Source organism: Neolamprologus multifasciatus, chromosome 5 (genome assembly GCF_963576455.1).
Source record: "Neolamprologus multifasciatus chromosome 5, fNeoMul1.2, whole genome shotgun sequence".
In the NCBI taxonomy this organism is placed as follows: Eukaryota; Metazoa; Chordata; class Actinopteri; order Cichliformes; family Cichlidae; genus Neolamprologus; species Neolamprologus multifasciatus.
The window spans coordinates 17709997-17726899 of record NC_140443.1 but is presented as its reverse complement, the minus strand read 5'-3'; the positions used below and the strand labels follow the sequence as shown (position 1 = coordinate 17726899).

At 40.0% G+C, this 16903-nt stretch overlaps 1 protein-coding gene across 2 annotated transcripts in view; it reads left to right on the top strand.

The window, feature by feature from the left end:
- The window catches only part of megf6b (multiple EGF-like-domains 6b), a 59807-nt gene that overhangs the window by 3924 nt on the left and 38980 nt on the right, over positions 1–16903 (top strand). For both annotated transcript variants that reach the window (XM_085159018.1, XM_085159017.1), the window contains exons 3-4: positions 638–747; positions 7706–7810. In XM_085159018.1, the coding sequence (XP_085015144.1) occupies positions 638–747; positions 7706–7810 (215 nt within the window). The remainder of the gene's footprint in view (positions 1–637; positions 748–7705; positions 7811–16903) is intronic.

The following is a 16903-nucleotide window of genomic DNA, read 5'->3' as shown; positions in this document are numbered from 1 at the left end:
TCTCTCATCCCTGTTCTGTAATCACAGCTTTTCAACCTGTTATAGAGTTAAGTGCAAGGTGTAGCCCCACATCAGTAGCTATTTAACATACGGACATCTTGGCAGCAAACATTCTTTTAAAAGAGAGACCCAATCCTAACATTTTCGCCCTTCTCTGGGAGTCTTCTGCTGTGTTGCTCACGTTTGCTTTCCCCACATTAGCTGCTGCGTTACAAATTCAAAGGCTGCTTTAAAGGCCGCTAAGCCCACAATTACCCGCTGTAAACAAAATGTTTTCACAATGCATAATAACTGTGGAGCAATGACAAGGGTCCCAAAGTACAGGGAGAGGCACTGTTCTCTGAAGTACAGTCTACCGTTCTCACACTTTAAAACAGCGCCTTGAAGCGGATTTGTGCTGAACATTATAAGACATGCTACTTCAAAGGCCCCTGAGCTGTTTGATCAGTGTGCCACGCGAAAAAAATTAAAGATTACCCTCATAAATATTTGGCGAGATACTCCTGTTCGTTTGTACACACACAAAGCAACGCTCTGCTGTTGTGTAATGACATGTTAGTTTTAGTATCGCTCGTGGCTGCAATTCACACTGAATGTGATTGAACGTTTTTTAACATGAAGTTTGTCGTGTTAACAGGACAGCCTACTACACTGCACACAGACAAGTGTACAAACAGGATTACCAGACTGTGTACAAGTGTTGCCCTGGATGGTCCCAACTAAACGGAGAGGCGGGCTGTCTTTATCGTAAGTGCCATCAGTTTTTCTATCCTTTATGAGTTGTTTTTTTTTTCCATTGACTTTGACCTTCTTGTGTGAAACAGCGTCTGCAGACAGGCAGGTAGAAGAGACAATATCTATTTTCTGACTAAGCAGGAAGAAGGGAGCTTTAAACATCGCCTAACCACTGGCCCAGACTTCTCAATGAAAAGGGTTCAAGGAAAGGTCAAAAAGGTCTAGCGGTTCTTTGCCCACCCACTTTTGAGCAGATGTTATCAGTCAGTGTCATGGACTTGTGTCACTGCAGTACTCCAGCTAGGTTCAAATGTGGATACTGGGACTTCCATAGTAGTGGTTGCACTCGGCAAAAGACATTTACAGTCTCAATGAGGATATGGCTCTACAGTGCTACTTTAGTTTATGATAGATAGCCTGTCTGGCAGTCCACTCTTTCTCAGCTGGATATTTACTACAGCCTAGTTAAGCTCCACCTGGTCTAGCTATGACCCTACATTTAATTCTTGGCTCACATCCACAGAGCTGTTGTTGTAGACATCACCTCTTTTCTCAATTAGATGTGTGACATGGCAATGCAGGTCAAAAGCACCTGCGACCTGTCACATTTAAGGCCTCCCGAAGATTAGAGAGACCACCAGATTTGCACAAGAAGAACAAAGAAAACGAATGAATGTTCCCACCACCAAATCCATGTATGGAAAAGTAGTTCCTCTGGTCATATTGAGACTGCCAACAGCTCATCTCCTTCTGGTTAAGCTTAGCTTCACACCACTGAGACCAAGCAGCCTCCTTTGATGGGATTTTACAGCCAGTGATCCAGATCGCATAGCCTGCATACCACACAGAGACCCTTGGTAAAGCCTTCCTGTAAACAGTTTGTCCCTGTCAGGTAGACTGACAAGAAAGTTCCCACTTTCCTGTCATCCTTCCCCACCTGGAACTGAGCCACGTTCTTAATGCCCAGCCCCTTACACCCACAGCCCAGGCAGATTACTCTGTGGGATAGTCGTCTGATGGGAAGTGGATGGGACTGGGAGTTGGAGAAGATATCCTGGATGTTCCTGTCATCAGTGCCTTATTATGGTCTCTATGTCCTTTTCAAAGAGCCTCTTTGTTTCCAGGGAGAATGTTGCATTATTAAATTATATTAGGAGGCATTGCACAGTCGCTCCTAAACGAGCCTGGTTTGTTTTAAAACACTCCAAACGAAATGTCTTAAAGAGACATTCCTCATGACTGCACAGTGTCTCCCCTCACTTAAGTTAGACAGGGAGGGGGTTGTTTCTCTGTTTCGCGTGACAATGGCCGGTCTCTTCAACATGAGGGAGGGCTTTTATCTCGGTAACCAAAGACGAGGCAGCACTTTGAGATGGGACAAACTAATCACCCTATTCTCTGAGCCATTGAACTGGGATAAAAGGAAGCTCAGGCCACAATCCTCCCACTCCTGCACACTTTGCTATGTGCTATCTGTACTGTACCTCAGTCAGCACAATGCAATCTGTGTGTCTGTTTTCAACAGCACCTCCGACATCCAAAAGGGAAAATCTGCTTTGCGAAATGTACAGCTTTAGCAAATCCTCTGAAAACCCCAAATGAGTGGAAGATGGGAATGCTTTGAGTTCAGATAGTGATTTACTGCCTGCTGCTTTTGAGGGTTCTTAAAAAAATGTCCTTTGTTGTCTGTCTTTTCTCTGTGTGTGTTCCCCAATAAAAATCAACCAGTCAGTCGTTGTAAGGTAATTATGCTACTGACCTCACTTTATTGTCAGACAGTTAAGGGTCTGGTTCTGCGTTCTAAGTTGACACGTTAGTAAGTCGAATCCCCCTCTTGGCTTTTCATTAAAATTCACCTGTGTTTATTCTGTCCCACTTCTATCCATCCCTTGCACAGTTTTGCAGCCCATGGTCTCAGCTGTTCTGCGCTCCAGCATTCTTCACTTAACATAATTACATATTTGGAGAACGAGTATACCACAGCACAGAAAACGTTTGATTGCTTTTACGTTTTGTTCTTCCAGTTTGACTCCCTCCCTCTTGTTTTCCATATCTTTTAGTTTCAGGCTATTATCATCTAATTATGATGGGTTTATGTATTTTCCATTCACATAATAGCATTGATTCATAGTTCTTGTGCAGTTTGCAAATACCTGAGATTTGGCATTTTTGCTTTCCAAGTCACTGCAAGTTCTGGTGTTTTCAACTATTATGGCACAAAGAATGCTCACAGGAGAGAGTCAAACTGAAAAACCAAACCTGTTTTAAAGCCACTCTTTTCACTTTATGCCCTGTCTGAGATCTTAGAGCCCCCTGTTTAATTTTTTCTTAATGCATTTCATGGCTGTTCTCTACCAAAAGTCAGACAGGTGGCTTGTGGAGGCAGAACGTGCTGTTTGATCTGCACTGTTTAATAATAAAGGTACAGATTATTGTGCCTGGCTGATGTCTGTATGTTCTGAAAAGGCTCCAGTTTTCCAAATGAGTATTTGGTTCTACTGTGAACTGAAGCCTTCTTAACTCAGTGATGGTGACTTCCTCTACTTACGTGTTTGGAGAGCCACTCAGTCAGTAAATTAAACTGCTCCACTTTAACAAGTAGCTACACGAGGGTTGAGGATGGACAGGGTTATCCAGCAGTGGAAACGAGCAGCTATGCTGATTGACGGCAACAAGCAGGCTTTGTGAAAGGGGCTGAGGAGCAGGGACAATGGCTTCTCCAGTTTGTCGTCCTCGTTAACTGCTGAATAGGAACTGGCCTCTTTTGTGGCCACACTGGCCAAAGTATCTACAAGTGAAAAAAACTCAGTGGCCAGAAAAAGTCAAAATGGTCTTCTGTCTACCCATGGGTGGTCTTTTTTGTTGGTTGGTGGAACTACTTTTTGCATTTCTGAACACGAACAGTCACAGACCCGCACACATGCAGAGAAATAGACCAAAATTAAGGGAGACATTACTTGGTGTAATACACAACAAAACCACAGTGTAGTTCAGATTCTTTGGTTCATTGAAACGCTGCCTTTGGTTACCCCAACATTCCTTTTGATCTAATCAGTAACATGTGGCCGGTGTTGGAAGACTGACTTCACCAAAGACATCATTACTTAAAATCATTTTGTTGGTTAAGTTGCATCTTGCTATGAGGTTAGAATTGGTACAGTATTTAATAGTCAGGCTGTAAAAAAAATTGTTATGTTCCATAACATTGTTTTTCAGTAGAAATCATCAGCAATAAGTAAAACTGCAATAAGCTCATAGTATAGCTAACTATTCAAATTAGAATGGGGAAGAATGCAGACCTACAGTGCTCTGTATGTATATGCAATATTTCCTGTTTAGTCTTAGTGACACACATGTTATTATCACACAATTCACATGTGCTGCACAGTGCAAAGTGAAAGTAAGTTTGAGTTGGCCAAATACTTCCCATTATGGGGATCTTTTTACCCTGAATGACACTCTCCTCTATGTACCAGTAAATACGAACACTAAACATTATGTCTGTCTATGTGTTTTATTGTCATACAGCTGATTACTGCATTTTTATTGTTTATTGTCAAACTGACCTGGTATCCAGCTCAAATGGGCATTATGATTCATCACGGGTGATTCTATTCTTACTCATTATTGTGTCTTACATGAAAAGGTGGGATGGTGCTCCCAAAAAAAGCAAGAGAGAGCAGAATTGTACGATGCTGCACAGATTGCCTGCTGACTTCTCTTCCTTGACTAAATTTAAACACAGTACTTACAATGTAGTAATAATAATAATAATAAATGATATTTAAAGTTTTTCAAAGAAACCTGTTAGAGAATATCTGGCATAGCCCTGTTTTTCACAAGAGCTCCTTGAAATGACACATCTCACTAAATAGCAAAATGGGATTTGCAGCCTCAGAATATGTGTACCATTTATGGCCCCAAACTCAGGCTTATGCACAGGCCTTTGTGTCCATGAATCACCCTGACTCCAGTTTCCAACTGGCTTGCGCTCTTGGGGTCAAACAGATCGACAGAGTCTAAACAAACATAGGGGAGCCTCGGTCTTGATTCACTCAGGAGCTGTAAGGGCAACACCTGCTTGTTGGTTTTCAGCTCCTCCGTGCGAGTCACTGACCCCCCGCTCTTTCTATCTCTCCTTTTTTGTAAGGTGTCTGTGTAAAAGAGTGGAGGCTTTCACAGGAAAAAAGATGAGATTGGGCTTTATGCCACGCTGCATGCCACATTAAGGAATTATTTCAGGGAAGATTAAGCACCGTAAGGGTTTTAGGAAGGGGGCTGCCCAAAAATGCCCTGGTTAGCTGCCAGCAACCTCTGAAGAGGGAATGTACAGTCTCCTTGTCGTTGCTTAGTCTGAAGTCTCTCTGAGCGACCTGACCTTTTCATTTGTGCTTGGTGATTTTGTACTTTTAACACTTTCCCCCCCCCCCCAACTGTAACGAGGAATGTGGGATATCAAAATAATTTGATCTCTCACAGCTGGTGCAGTGTCCAAAAAATGTTACTGCTTGTCCGTCACCTGTTAATTTCACCACATCAGAGTTCCTGCATATTATATAATAACAGAGGTACAGATGAAGGTATGTTCAGCTTCAGCTTCATTAGTCACACAATCTTCAGGACCTTGAAGTTATCAGCATTAGGAGATACTGTTGAATTATAAGATGATGACCACAACATAGATGCATTTAGAGTGCTGGTGCATTTTGTGATATAAGCAAGAAAAAGCCATTGATGTGTTTCTAGTGTATATGTATGGGATGTGTGGTGCAAGTGATCTGGATGATCCAACTTTTAAGCAGGTGTCTGCGAACGGAGCCAGATGACAAGCGGATGTTTAGGCTGAGTGGCGGTCTCCAAAGAGCCAACTGAATCTGCTGAGAGACATACATGAAATTGTTCCGGCTCATCTGTGTTTATTGGAGAAACTGCTTCTTGACATCCATCGCCTTTGTCTGGAAAAGTTATGTTACTCCCCAAAGCCTGATTGCAGATACACTTAAGCCATCTTATATTTTCACACCCCGAGGCATCTCTCCCTTGCCTAAGCTGATCTTCTGTCTTTTTATCGTACATGTGTTGAAAGTTAGTAAATGTTATGAATGTTATTGATTAAGGGTGCAACTACTGGCATTCTAAATGATTGATTAATCATTTAATGATTATTTTCTTTAAAAATGAGTGAGTAATTTAGTCCAATAATATTTGGAAATACTGGAAAATGCTCAACACAGTTTCAGAGAATCAAGTAAGTAAAGAACAAAAATAAAAGGGTAATTGAAACCGGTAAGTTGGCTTTCTTGCAAATGCTATTAGGTCAGTCTCTGCTTTAATCAAAGATAAGCACTTCACTGAGAATGTAGATCTCAGAGAAAGCCAAAGTATTCAGACAGGCCGGGAACAGTCTTGCATTCCTAAGAGACATCTCACCTTCTGGCTGCCAAACTCCTTGAGATCTTCTACAACTGGTGATGCCATTTGATTCGTGAGTAAGAGATACTGATACATGTCTGTTATCTCACTAACTTACTCAAGAACAGGTCAAGTATGTAGCACTTCTTACTGCTTGTTGCTCAAACAGTGAGAAGTGAACCAATGCCATGACACTAAAGGACCGAGATTAAATCCAAAGTTACCTCACCATCACCTAAATCCTGTTTTCTAGTACAACTTCACGTCTTCATTTTGATATTTCTGCCTGGCTGTCTGTTAAACAGAAAACACAAGAGCGAATCTTTTGGTGTTCTGACTGTTACATTTTTTAGGTGTTACATTTTTTAGTTGAAATGTAAAACACAGTATGAAAGTACAGTGCATAACACAACTAAAATGTGAGTTGTCAGTTTTATTTTTTTAGAAATCATACTGCTGTTTCTGTTTAAGCTGTACCGGGCATGCTGAGACCCTCACTATGACCGTATATGGCTAATAAAGGGCATCGGAACCACCAGCCTGATGATGATTGGATATGCTGTTTCTGGTTGGATTAAACAGACAAAAATGCACATGTGGCACAAGATGCTAAGTTAAACTGGCTGACCTCTTTGCAATCATCTTATGAAGGATTGCCATTTGGATTCCTTGGATGATTAGCTGGCTCGACTGTGTTTTGTTGACTCCCAGTGTCCACATGCTGCAGGAACAGCAATGATAGGCATAAGTCCTTTGAACCTGTCATCACTAAGTATTGTATTCTGCTCAGGACAGTGCAGGTCTGGCTTAAACGGCTGTGTGTGGCTTCACATAGATTTTACTCTCCACACACATGAGCATACATGTAGACAGGTACACTGCAGCACCCATGTACTACATGAGTACAAGCACAGTTCGAGCTGGAGGGCTGTCATGATTAATGTGAGTTTGTGGAATGTGATGGTTTACCTTTGAGGTGAATTCACATGCTACTCAAAGTGGCTCCCACTGTTTATAAGTTCTGGGATTCCTTAAATTTCTCATCTTAACAGTTTGACTCACGGGGATTTAAGGACTCAGGGTCACTTGTCAAAGAGATGGATGAGCCTGACCTGTGCCTCTGTGAATTTCAATCGTAACTCACCACGACACATCTGTACAGTCACAGTTTACGACAATAAACAAAAGTTCAGCTCTGCGATCGATGACATTTCCAGGTGATGTTCTCTGACTGCGTGAGGAAGAGGGCAGTTTCCCGTGAAAGTCATACAAGCTGTTGTGATCAATCATATTTAAAAGTCACGGAAACTACTGTTTAGAAATTTCTTGGTGAAAAAACCTTGTTTGTCTTCTCAAAGCCAGATTCCATTTACATTTGTTAGTGTGAATGGAGGAGAATTCAGGTTCCTCTTTAGTGAGAAGTTAATAGGCTGGTGATAAGTTTTTGATAGAAAGAGGTCAGTTTAAGAAATCGCAGATGCTGACGTGTCCTGACAACAGCCAGGTGTCTTTGCTTCTCTCATCTATTTGTTCTTTCCTCTTGTCTTTCCACATGCAGCGGTGTGTAGCTACGGTGTTTGCTTCAACGGGGGCCAGTGTCGGGAAGGATCCACACAGCTCTGTGATTGTCCCGCAGGGTTCAGCGGCCCCAGCTGCCAGTACGGTGAGTAGAGACATCCTTGTAGTGTTTCATATTCAGATTCTTCTCTTTTCTTCTCTTTCTTTTATGCTTGTTTTATTGCCCATTCTTTTTCGTTTCTTACATTTGTTACATTTTTTCAGAGTTTAGTAATAAGACAACATGTAGAGTTAAAGAACCCATTCTCAGCTCTCATTGGACAGAGGTTGGGGGTTGAAAAGTAACTACAGTAATGGCAGGAATCAAGAAAACACCTTACAGACGGATTGAAATTGATCAGTAGGTCACTATTTAAATTTAAAAAAACAACCATTGACTGTTTTCTGGAGCCTACATTTCTGATCCACTTCAGTCAGACTGCCAGGCCTCCCCCTGAACTCTGTTGAAGTGATAGCCTTTCTGTAAAGTGAATAGGGAATCTCCTCACATCAGCACTTGGCTTACTTACCAGAAACCTAAGTATTTTATCAGCATCTCCATTGTTAAATTTGAGCTGTTGAAGTAACACAGTGGAAGATTCTGTTGTTTTTCGGATAACACCACACGGCAGGAAATTCCTTTTCGGTGTCAAGTTTTTGTTAGAATTGTCCGCGTCGCCCTAGATTCAGACCCTCCCAAATGTTACAGACTTTGTTGCACAAGTTCTAGCTACAGAGGCCGAGTAAACATCACGGTTTTGTTAGGTCTAATCTGCTTTTACACACTCTGGACAGGATCCAGAATCCTTCACCTTCATCTCAAACTTACCAACTTCTTAATCAACATGTGATTTTCTCAAGACTTCACTGGTGGAACGTGTAGTTTCACAGCCTTCTTGGCTGTGGCTCATGATTAGCCATTGAGGAATCAAAGGTTTCGGTGGCAGCTAAGCTGACCTGGCTCACTTCTGATTACTTCATACTTGAATGAGAGATTAACCATTAAGACAAAGGGATCCATAAATACACATGCCCATTGAGATCCTGTCCAGCAAAGCTTAGGACCACTCAGTGCCTTAAAGAGGAGGGCTTTAAGAACATTGAAACCATCTGCTTAGGATGATGTTCATCAGTGTTCATGCAAAAAAAAGTATAGGTTTGCCTAAAATGAAGCATATAAACATATTCAGAGGCATGATCGTCTCAGCATAAACAACTAGAAACCACCGGACTCTGTTTTATAGCTCTGCATTCTCTGTGGATGTAATAATGTATCTGAATGACATGTATTTAGCTTCTTTTGTGTTATGTTTATGAATGATAGGATGCTTGCCCTCTTTTGTCTCCGTAGTAGAAGCTCATCAGTCATTCTGAACAGAGCAGTAGCGTGTTTTTTAGTAACACACAATGATAAATCACAGATATGGAGTGTTGAAATGAGGGTCGGTGCGCACAGCATGGTGCAATGCACATGTTTTGCTCCTCACTATAACAAATAGTATGAAGTTGTGATGAATGATGGTGGCAATCAGCAAGACTTAATCATGAAAAACACAGCTGATGTCTAAATAAGTACTTAGTGGATCAGTAAGTGATCAGAACAAAAAATGCAATCAAGTAAAAACACCTCCGTTCACTGCACTAGTTGGCTTTTGAAAATATACAACACTCACAGTCTCACCCCTCCTGTTGCTACATTTTAATACTGATTTATCTACTCATTTTAAGTTATGAAATAAAACATAAATATGGGGTTTAAAAAACATTAATCTGACACTCGAGTATTCTCTTATGTTTCCAATATGGGGGCTCTGGCAGTCCTTCACCTTCTAACAAGGTGCATAAAGAGGGGAAGAAACCTTCAGAGATTACCTTCAGTTTCTTTTTTTGAAGACAGACATATTTTATCCCTGTCATTTTTCTCCAAACACACTCATTCATGTACAACGTAAAATGCTAAATAGAAATGATTGTTGTGGCTTTTACACACAGGCACACACAGACACACAGTCATAGTAATAATGTTGGATGTTTTGTTTGGACCGATAAACTCTCCACATAACCTAAAAGTCACTTTTAAGGCCCATCCTGTTTTCCATCCAGCCTGTTTCTTTCCATTTCCACACACTCTGATACGCCACTGTTGTTTTTCATTGTGAATGATAACTGTCATCAGTGGATACCTAGGGGGCATTTGCTGGTGGGTAGCTATTTAGAGATTATTAGCCTATAAGCACTCAGGCAGCTATATTTCTCTGTGATTGGTCCTAAATGGGCTGCTGGATGAAGGGTGTGGGGCTGTCAGTTGATTCCTCCTGTCCAGGGGCAATGCTTAAGTTGGTGGGAGGTGGACACAGGCGCTATTGGTGGTACTACATGTACCAAATACGGGTCAGGTCAAAAAGTCCCAAGGGCAAAGACAATAACTTAAGAGTACAAGGTGGATCATTGGAGACTGGTGGCTCATTAATAGGATCGCTTTAATGAATGACTCTGTTCACTGAGTGACAGCTCTGATATATTGATCAGTCCTTCCGAGCATTCCTGCGGTGGTCAAAGACATAGCCTTTTGTCGTAATGTTGTCACGTTCTTGAGAGCTGGATGAATAACCCTTGTAAAGATTTGAGCGTGCTCCTCACACAAGTTGCCATTATAACGCACTTATTGCTGCGGTCCACACGCTTCTCACAGCTGTCAGCCCCTGTTTGCTCTCTGTTAAGATGTAAAAAAAAAAGAAAAGAAAAAAACAACAACCTGAAGCCACAGTGGAGGATGTGGCCAAGGATGAATGTGTGTAGCCACACTTCACTCAAAGATTCACTCATCATTTCGGACAGCTCTCAACAGCATTCCTCTGCAGCTGCACGTGGTGATTCCCCCTTGGAGAGCATCTGATGTGGTTTGTCCATGTTTGTGTATAGCAATTGGATTGTGTTTATGTATTTAAAGGGGCCAATTAGTCCTCCGCTCTCAATAGTTGTCTGTAGCCGTCATCTATTTTGTTTTTAGGACAGCATTGTGCCCTGGTTGTGTGTAAGACAATAATTACTATTTTTTTGTGTTTGTGCCTCAACTATGCGGTCAAGCAGGAACTGGTGCCCAGAGGCCTTTCTAGTCCTTTGATAGATAGTAAATCACATTTTTGAAAGGGTCAGCCTCCACTTACAAAACACAGTGGATACAGTGTTATATTTAATAGTTGCATAATTTGACATGACTGATGGAGACCAGTGATATTCGCTTGCAAATCGATGTCCTGTAATTTTGTGGTTTGTTTGTTTGCGTTAAATATTTCTGAGAACCAATCAAAATTTGACAGCAGTTCTGATGAAGCAGCTGATTTATAAGGCTGTATTTACACTGCTTACAGCCACATCATTCGGCTAATTTATGAGTAAATCTTCTGTTTACTTAAACTGTTTATTTACTCCTCGATACAACACAGTTCCCAATTAAAGCAGAATAACGTCTATAATGCAAATAAAAACTACCTATAATATAAATCTCTGTCTTTGTCCACAAGACAGCAACCAAATTGGCACACGCGTACATCTTAGGCCTCCGAAGGTTGCTATCTATATCTGATATTAGGACATCATTATGTTCCCCAGCAGCCAACCGTCCAACAGGGTAAAGTGATCCAAAAGATTTGGAATGTGTCCACCTATAACACCTTATGAAAGCATGGTATCATTTTCATTTCATGTCAATAACATGTATGAAGATGTTGGAGCTTTTCAGTAGTGAAGCGGAAACTTATAGCGTACCTTCTTTGGTCCTTTTGTGTATGAGCTAAGGTCCGTTTAAAAAACAAAAAACAAAAAAGAAACCCAGCTCTTCTACTCATCTTGTCTATATCCAAAGGGATTTAGTCACATGGTCCCTGATGTACTTTATATCCCACATGTCATCAGTAGGCAAGTGGTATCCTCTGGGATCAGCGGCGTCCAAGGCTTTCAGACCCCTGGCAAGGCAGATGTCTTCATACCAGCTGACATCTGACTCAGCTAGAAACAGACAGAGAGGCTGACAAACACTCTTTGTAACATGAAACTTTACTATGTTGAAGAAGCTTTAAATGTCTTGTAAAAATGCTTTTTGTATCAGATGCATCTGGTGAAAGGTGATGCAGTTATCACTGAACCAATGGATCATGTGATAACTTGTTTTAGAGTTATTTGACACAAATATGAGGAGTCTGTGATATTAAAGTAAAACCGTTGAAAGCAAAGTAAAAGGTTTTCCAGATTTGATGGTGTTTGCTCAATTCCAACAATGTGCATAATGCTGTGTGCGGTAGACGTCTTTGCTGAGTCCAAAGAAGAGCTGAAATAGCTCTTTCTGTGTTACAGTATGAGTTTCATTTGTTCTGAGCCATAAGCTCATATCTTGGCTCAGTTTGTGGTCACTGCGATGCCAGAAGCACCAGCTTGTTCTAGACATCACTCAAGAAGAACTGTACTGTACTGATAGCTATCATCGTTAACATTATTCTCTAAGGCTCTAAAGCATGCTTTTCTCAGCCACTGCCATGTTAAGCTTTCAGTCAATCCAAATGCTTTCAGTCAATCATTCCAAGTTTCTTCGAGTAATCCATTCAGAGCGGGGTAAAGTTGAATAACAATTATTTTCTCCTTTTAATAGAACAGCAAAGGGATAAGCTAGAACAAGGATATTTTGTAAATAGTAATACATACACCCTAATACTGCTAACAGAGTCTGTTTCAGTCAAAGAGCTCGCCTAGGTTTTAGTGTGGCTTATACACAGTTGATTAAAGCTCTAAATAATGAGGTCAGTTATTTCTGTGGGGACTTTCGGTGCATGACGCGTCCTCCACAGTCTAGTGGCTGGTGCTGAAATACAACGGGGACACAATGAGAAGCTCACTCTAATCAGCTTATCTGATATAATTGATTATTTTTCCACTGAGCATGCTTTTCATAAGTTTTCTGAATCTTTCACTGAGATATTTTGTGATGTCATATCACATGGGTCATGATTGTATAATAAACTGGGGTGAAAAGTAACAACTGTACTGTAATCGAGTACAATTTTAATACTTTACACAGTCAAATTAAATAGCAAAACATGAAGCTTTTTTTTTACTTTATTATATGTTTTGGCAGTAAATACATTGTTAGGATTATCTACCTACTATAACGCTGTGCTTTATATCTGTATCTGTATTTGATGCTCAGTACTTTTTATGTACTAAAAGTTGAATTTTTCTGATAATGCTTTTGTAATTTTCCCTCAGTATTGCATTAAATGCAGGACATTTACTTCAGAGAGGAAACCAAATGGGTCAAATCCTCATTTATTTTAGTGCTGAGGCCTTTTTACCTTTACTGTTCCTTTAATCTTGTTCTGGCTTTGTGAAGTTTTTTGGTCGCATGTTTCAAGGTCAGAGCAGCAACCCTGGAGCTATTGTTGGAATTTATAGTCTTGTTAAAGGTCACTTGTTGAATTCCACACAGCCGGTGATGTACACAGACTTGAACTAAAGCCATCTGGTCAAGGGGCTATAAGCAGAAAATGTCTTAAGTGTCTTCTGGCATTTAAAGAAAGAACAATAGAAAAATAACAAGGTAACCAAAATGTCATATTTTTCATTTTTACTGTATAAGTCATGGTACCTTGGCAGTTCAGAGGGATGTGATCGTGAGTGGAAACTTTAAGTCATAGAAGGAAGAAACCTTCAGACCATATCACATACAGGCTTTTCTTTAACAAGTTATATGGTCTCCATACAGTTTATCTGATCATGTCTTTCTTGCTGCTTCTGACCATCTCTCACTGGCTTTTTGTTAAGTCAGAAGTGTAAAACATAAGGCCCGGGGGCCAGAACAGGCTCAGCAAAACTTCCAGTCTGGCCCACTGAAAGCCTGTGGAAAATGTGAAGGAGTTCGTAGATTTTGAACATTTAAGTGTAGTTTGGAAAGTTTCACTGCTTTTCCTATTGATAAAGACCTCGCCAATTTCCATTCATACTATACTAAACAAAGTAAAGTAATAGATAAACAATTAGATGACAGAAAAGTTCCTGTTTTTCACTACATACTATAGAAAGATCTACTGAAAATATGTCTATGCGTTGGGCTATCATAGCTTTTTCTGTAATTTTACACATTTATTATATAGAAAAAAAATTAAATGTACTGTTGATTCTTTTCCTCATATTAAGACTAAATGAGTTTCACTGGGCTGGCCCACTTAAGATCAAAGTGGGCTGAATGTGGTCCGCGATGTAAAATGAGTTTGACATCCTTGTGTGAAGCTGAAGCTCTTCAGAGGGATTCATGAATCTGGTTTTCATGTAAAGTATAAGCGACAGTTTATCTGTTGTCATCATCAAGCTTTAGATTTTAAATTTAGCTCTTTCTGCAGTACTATTGTTCCTTTTCTCATAGCCATTCTACTTTGTTACTGGTCTTTCCTTAAAGACTGTAACCAGATAGGCAACAGTCCAGTTGTCTGTTTTGTTCTCCTCCCCTTGCTGCGCAAAAATGTCTTTTTCCTACAGGAATTCTATTCCTGGTTCATGTCTGTTGAATTTTGATAAAAGTGCATATTTCTCAAAAACCCAAGATGTATTTCTCTTTAGTGAGATTAAATGATTGTTATTCAGGGCTCCCAGATGCGAGTAACCACATTAGTAGCTGTTTGTTTGAAGGTCTATAATTGTTTCTGGGCTTTAGTCACTGACCACGTGTTTTGTTTTGTTTTTACATTTGAATGCAGCAAGGCATTGCTGTGCAAAGTTGAAGAGCATCATTAGTATAACTGTGTCTTTAAACAATCTGATTTATGTGACACCACTGACTTTTATGGTGTCCTTCTATGCTGGAGACTGCAAGGGAGCAGAGAGAGCCAAGGTCGAGCCAGCACGTTGATGCAGTTTGTGCCCTTTTAAACTTGAGCTAGACGTCCATGGCTGGACTCACAGCAGAAGTGCTGCACGGTATCTCACCATGCCTGAAAATGTTGGGTAACTGTTTGTCACCGTTTGCTGACTGGTCTTTTTCTTGTGCTACAAGTCTCTGCATAGAGTTTCTTTTTCCTTCATGTTTAGGAGCACTGTGGAATGTAACGAGATCACTGCTGTCGGTATGCAGGCCTTCAGACCTTTCCCATTGTAAAAATAAATCCCTGAATGGTGGGTATGATTGAATGGTTTTTACTTGGGATCAAGAAAAATATTTGCAAAACCTTTATGCTGAGCTAGCTAAGTGCTTAAGCGACAAAGTGCTCCAAAATGAAAGTCATGTGTGCACCATGGTCTGGATATAAGATAGCTTAAATGCTCGAAACACCGTCTTAGTACATAATCCCATTGTTTGACTAGCCATAATATAGATTGGGCTTTCTTTAACTAAGGCCCAGGAGATGTTTTTGATGTGCAGTGAGCTGGTAAATGGTTCAGGAGGAAAAGGAAGAGAATGTTCATGGTAGTTTAGGAAGAATGTAAGATTTCACAGTAAAGCTCTAAAGAGTGTTTGGTGTAGTACTGCCATTTTGACAATTTGTTATGCTTTAATACTACATTTTGAGTACACTATTGTTATGACTAGCGCAAAAATCCTCTTTCACTTTTGGCAAATTCATCACAGAAAGGATTCCTGGAATATTGCACCTTAATTTTTTGTTCCCTTGCTCTCAAACTGCATCACAACTGGGAACAAATGGATCGGTTGGAACACTTTAACAATGGCCCATAACTCATACGATTATCCTTCATTTTGGTCAGTGCGACCGTGAAAGACTGTAAATCCACCAGAAGATAAAGTAGCGAGATGACCAGCTGCAGCAGTTTGTCACTCGTGATTGGTGTGTCCATCTTCCAAAACGAGGTCAAAAGCCTTGAGTTATCTCATATAGTGACTCATAACATTTGTTTTATCTGCTTATAATCTTACCGTTTTAGTTTTAGAGCATTTTTTTAAGTTGGACAAAAAAAAAAAGAAAGCTGTAAAAGTCAAACAGCTGACAATGGCATTGTAAAAGTCTAGGGAATCTCTGACAGTTTAAATCATTCGCAGGGTTTCCCTTTTGTTCTGTGATGGGTTTAACAGGCTGCAGCTGAAAGGACTGAACAAGCTGAAATCTGTTTTTTCACTTTGCTTGGACAGAATTTTGATGTCTTTCATTCTTTTCTCAAAAACACAAATGTAAGGTTAAAACAAGTTAATCAGATCTGATTTAAAAACACTGAACAAGGTCAGGTGGTTGCATAATCTTGCTATTATTGCTTTTTTTTAAAAAAATTTTTACGAAACACTTTCTCTCTAAAGTGGACTTTAAATGTACCAATAAGAGTCACTGGCATGTTTTACGTTTTTTAGCATTTGAAGGTTTAATCTTGTTCTTGTAGCATTCTTAGCAACCAACATAGCGAGAAATCTAGATGGGCTCAAATGAGGGATGCTGTGCAATACAGGCTCAGGAAAACAGAAGCAGAAGCTTTTATTTTTCTCACACATTTTTCACCTCTTTGTTCTTTTATCTCTTTACATCCATCTCATTTCCCCTCTCTAACCGTTTTCTCTTTCTCTCACAAGCTCAAACTAAAGTTAAATAATGGCTAAGTCTTTGGTCTGCATGGTTGCCATGTTTCTTAACCTTCATCCATTTTTTTGTGTCTTCCTAACAGTCAAAACCAAATTTTATTGAAGGTTAAATTATACATATATGAGAAAAACATATTGGCATGTTTAAGAAAATAAAACCAGCAAATGTTTGGCTTTTTCTTTTTAGAAATAACTTAAAGGCATATCAAAGATGAACACAAGTGGTTTCTCACAGTTGGCAACAGTACTGGGTAAAGAAATCCAGTAATAAATATTGATGTAAACAATACAGAATTTATAAAATTAAAGAAGAAAACTTTCTCAAACACATTTTTTGCCCTCACAGACACACATGATGCATTTTTGTGATTAGCCTGGACTTCGTTTACTGGAACATTTTTGCCATTTTAAGAACCACTTATGACAACCAGACTGTGTGTTGAAACAGGAATAAAAAAATAAAAAATAAAACCAAAACAACAACATAAGAAAGACACAGTGCAGCTGACTCAAAGCAGATTAAAACAAGGATACTGAAAGTAGAGGGCGGCTCTTTTTTCTGTTAGAGCAGTTGTTTGGTCTCTCTTTCACACAAAAGGACGTCCTGTGTTCTGTTCCACACCGAAAAAC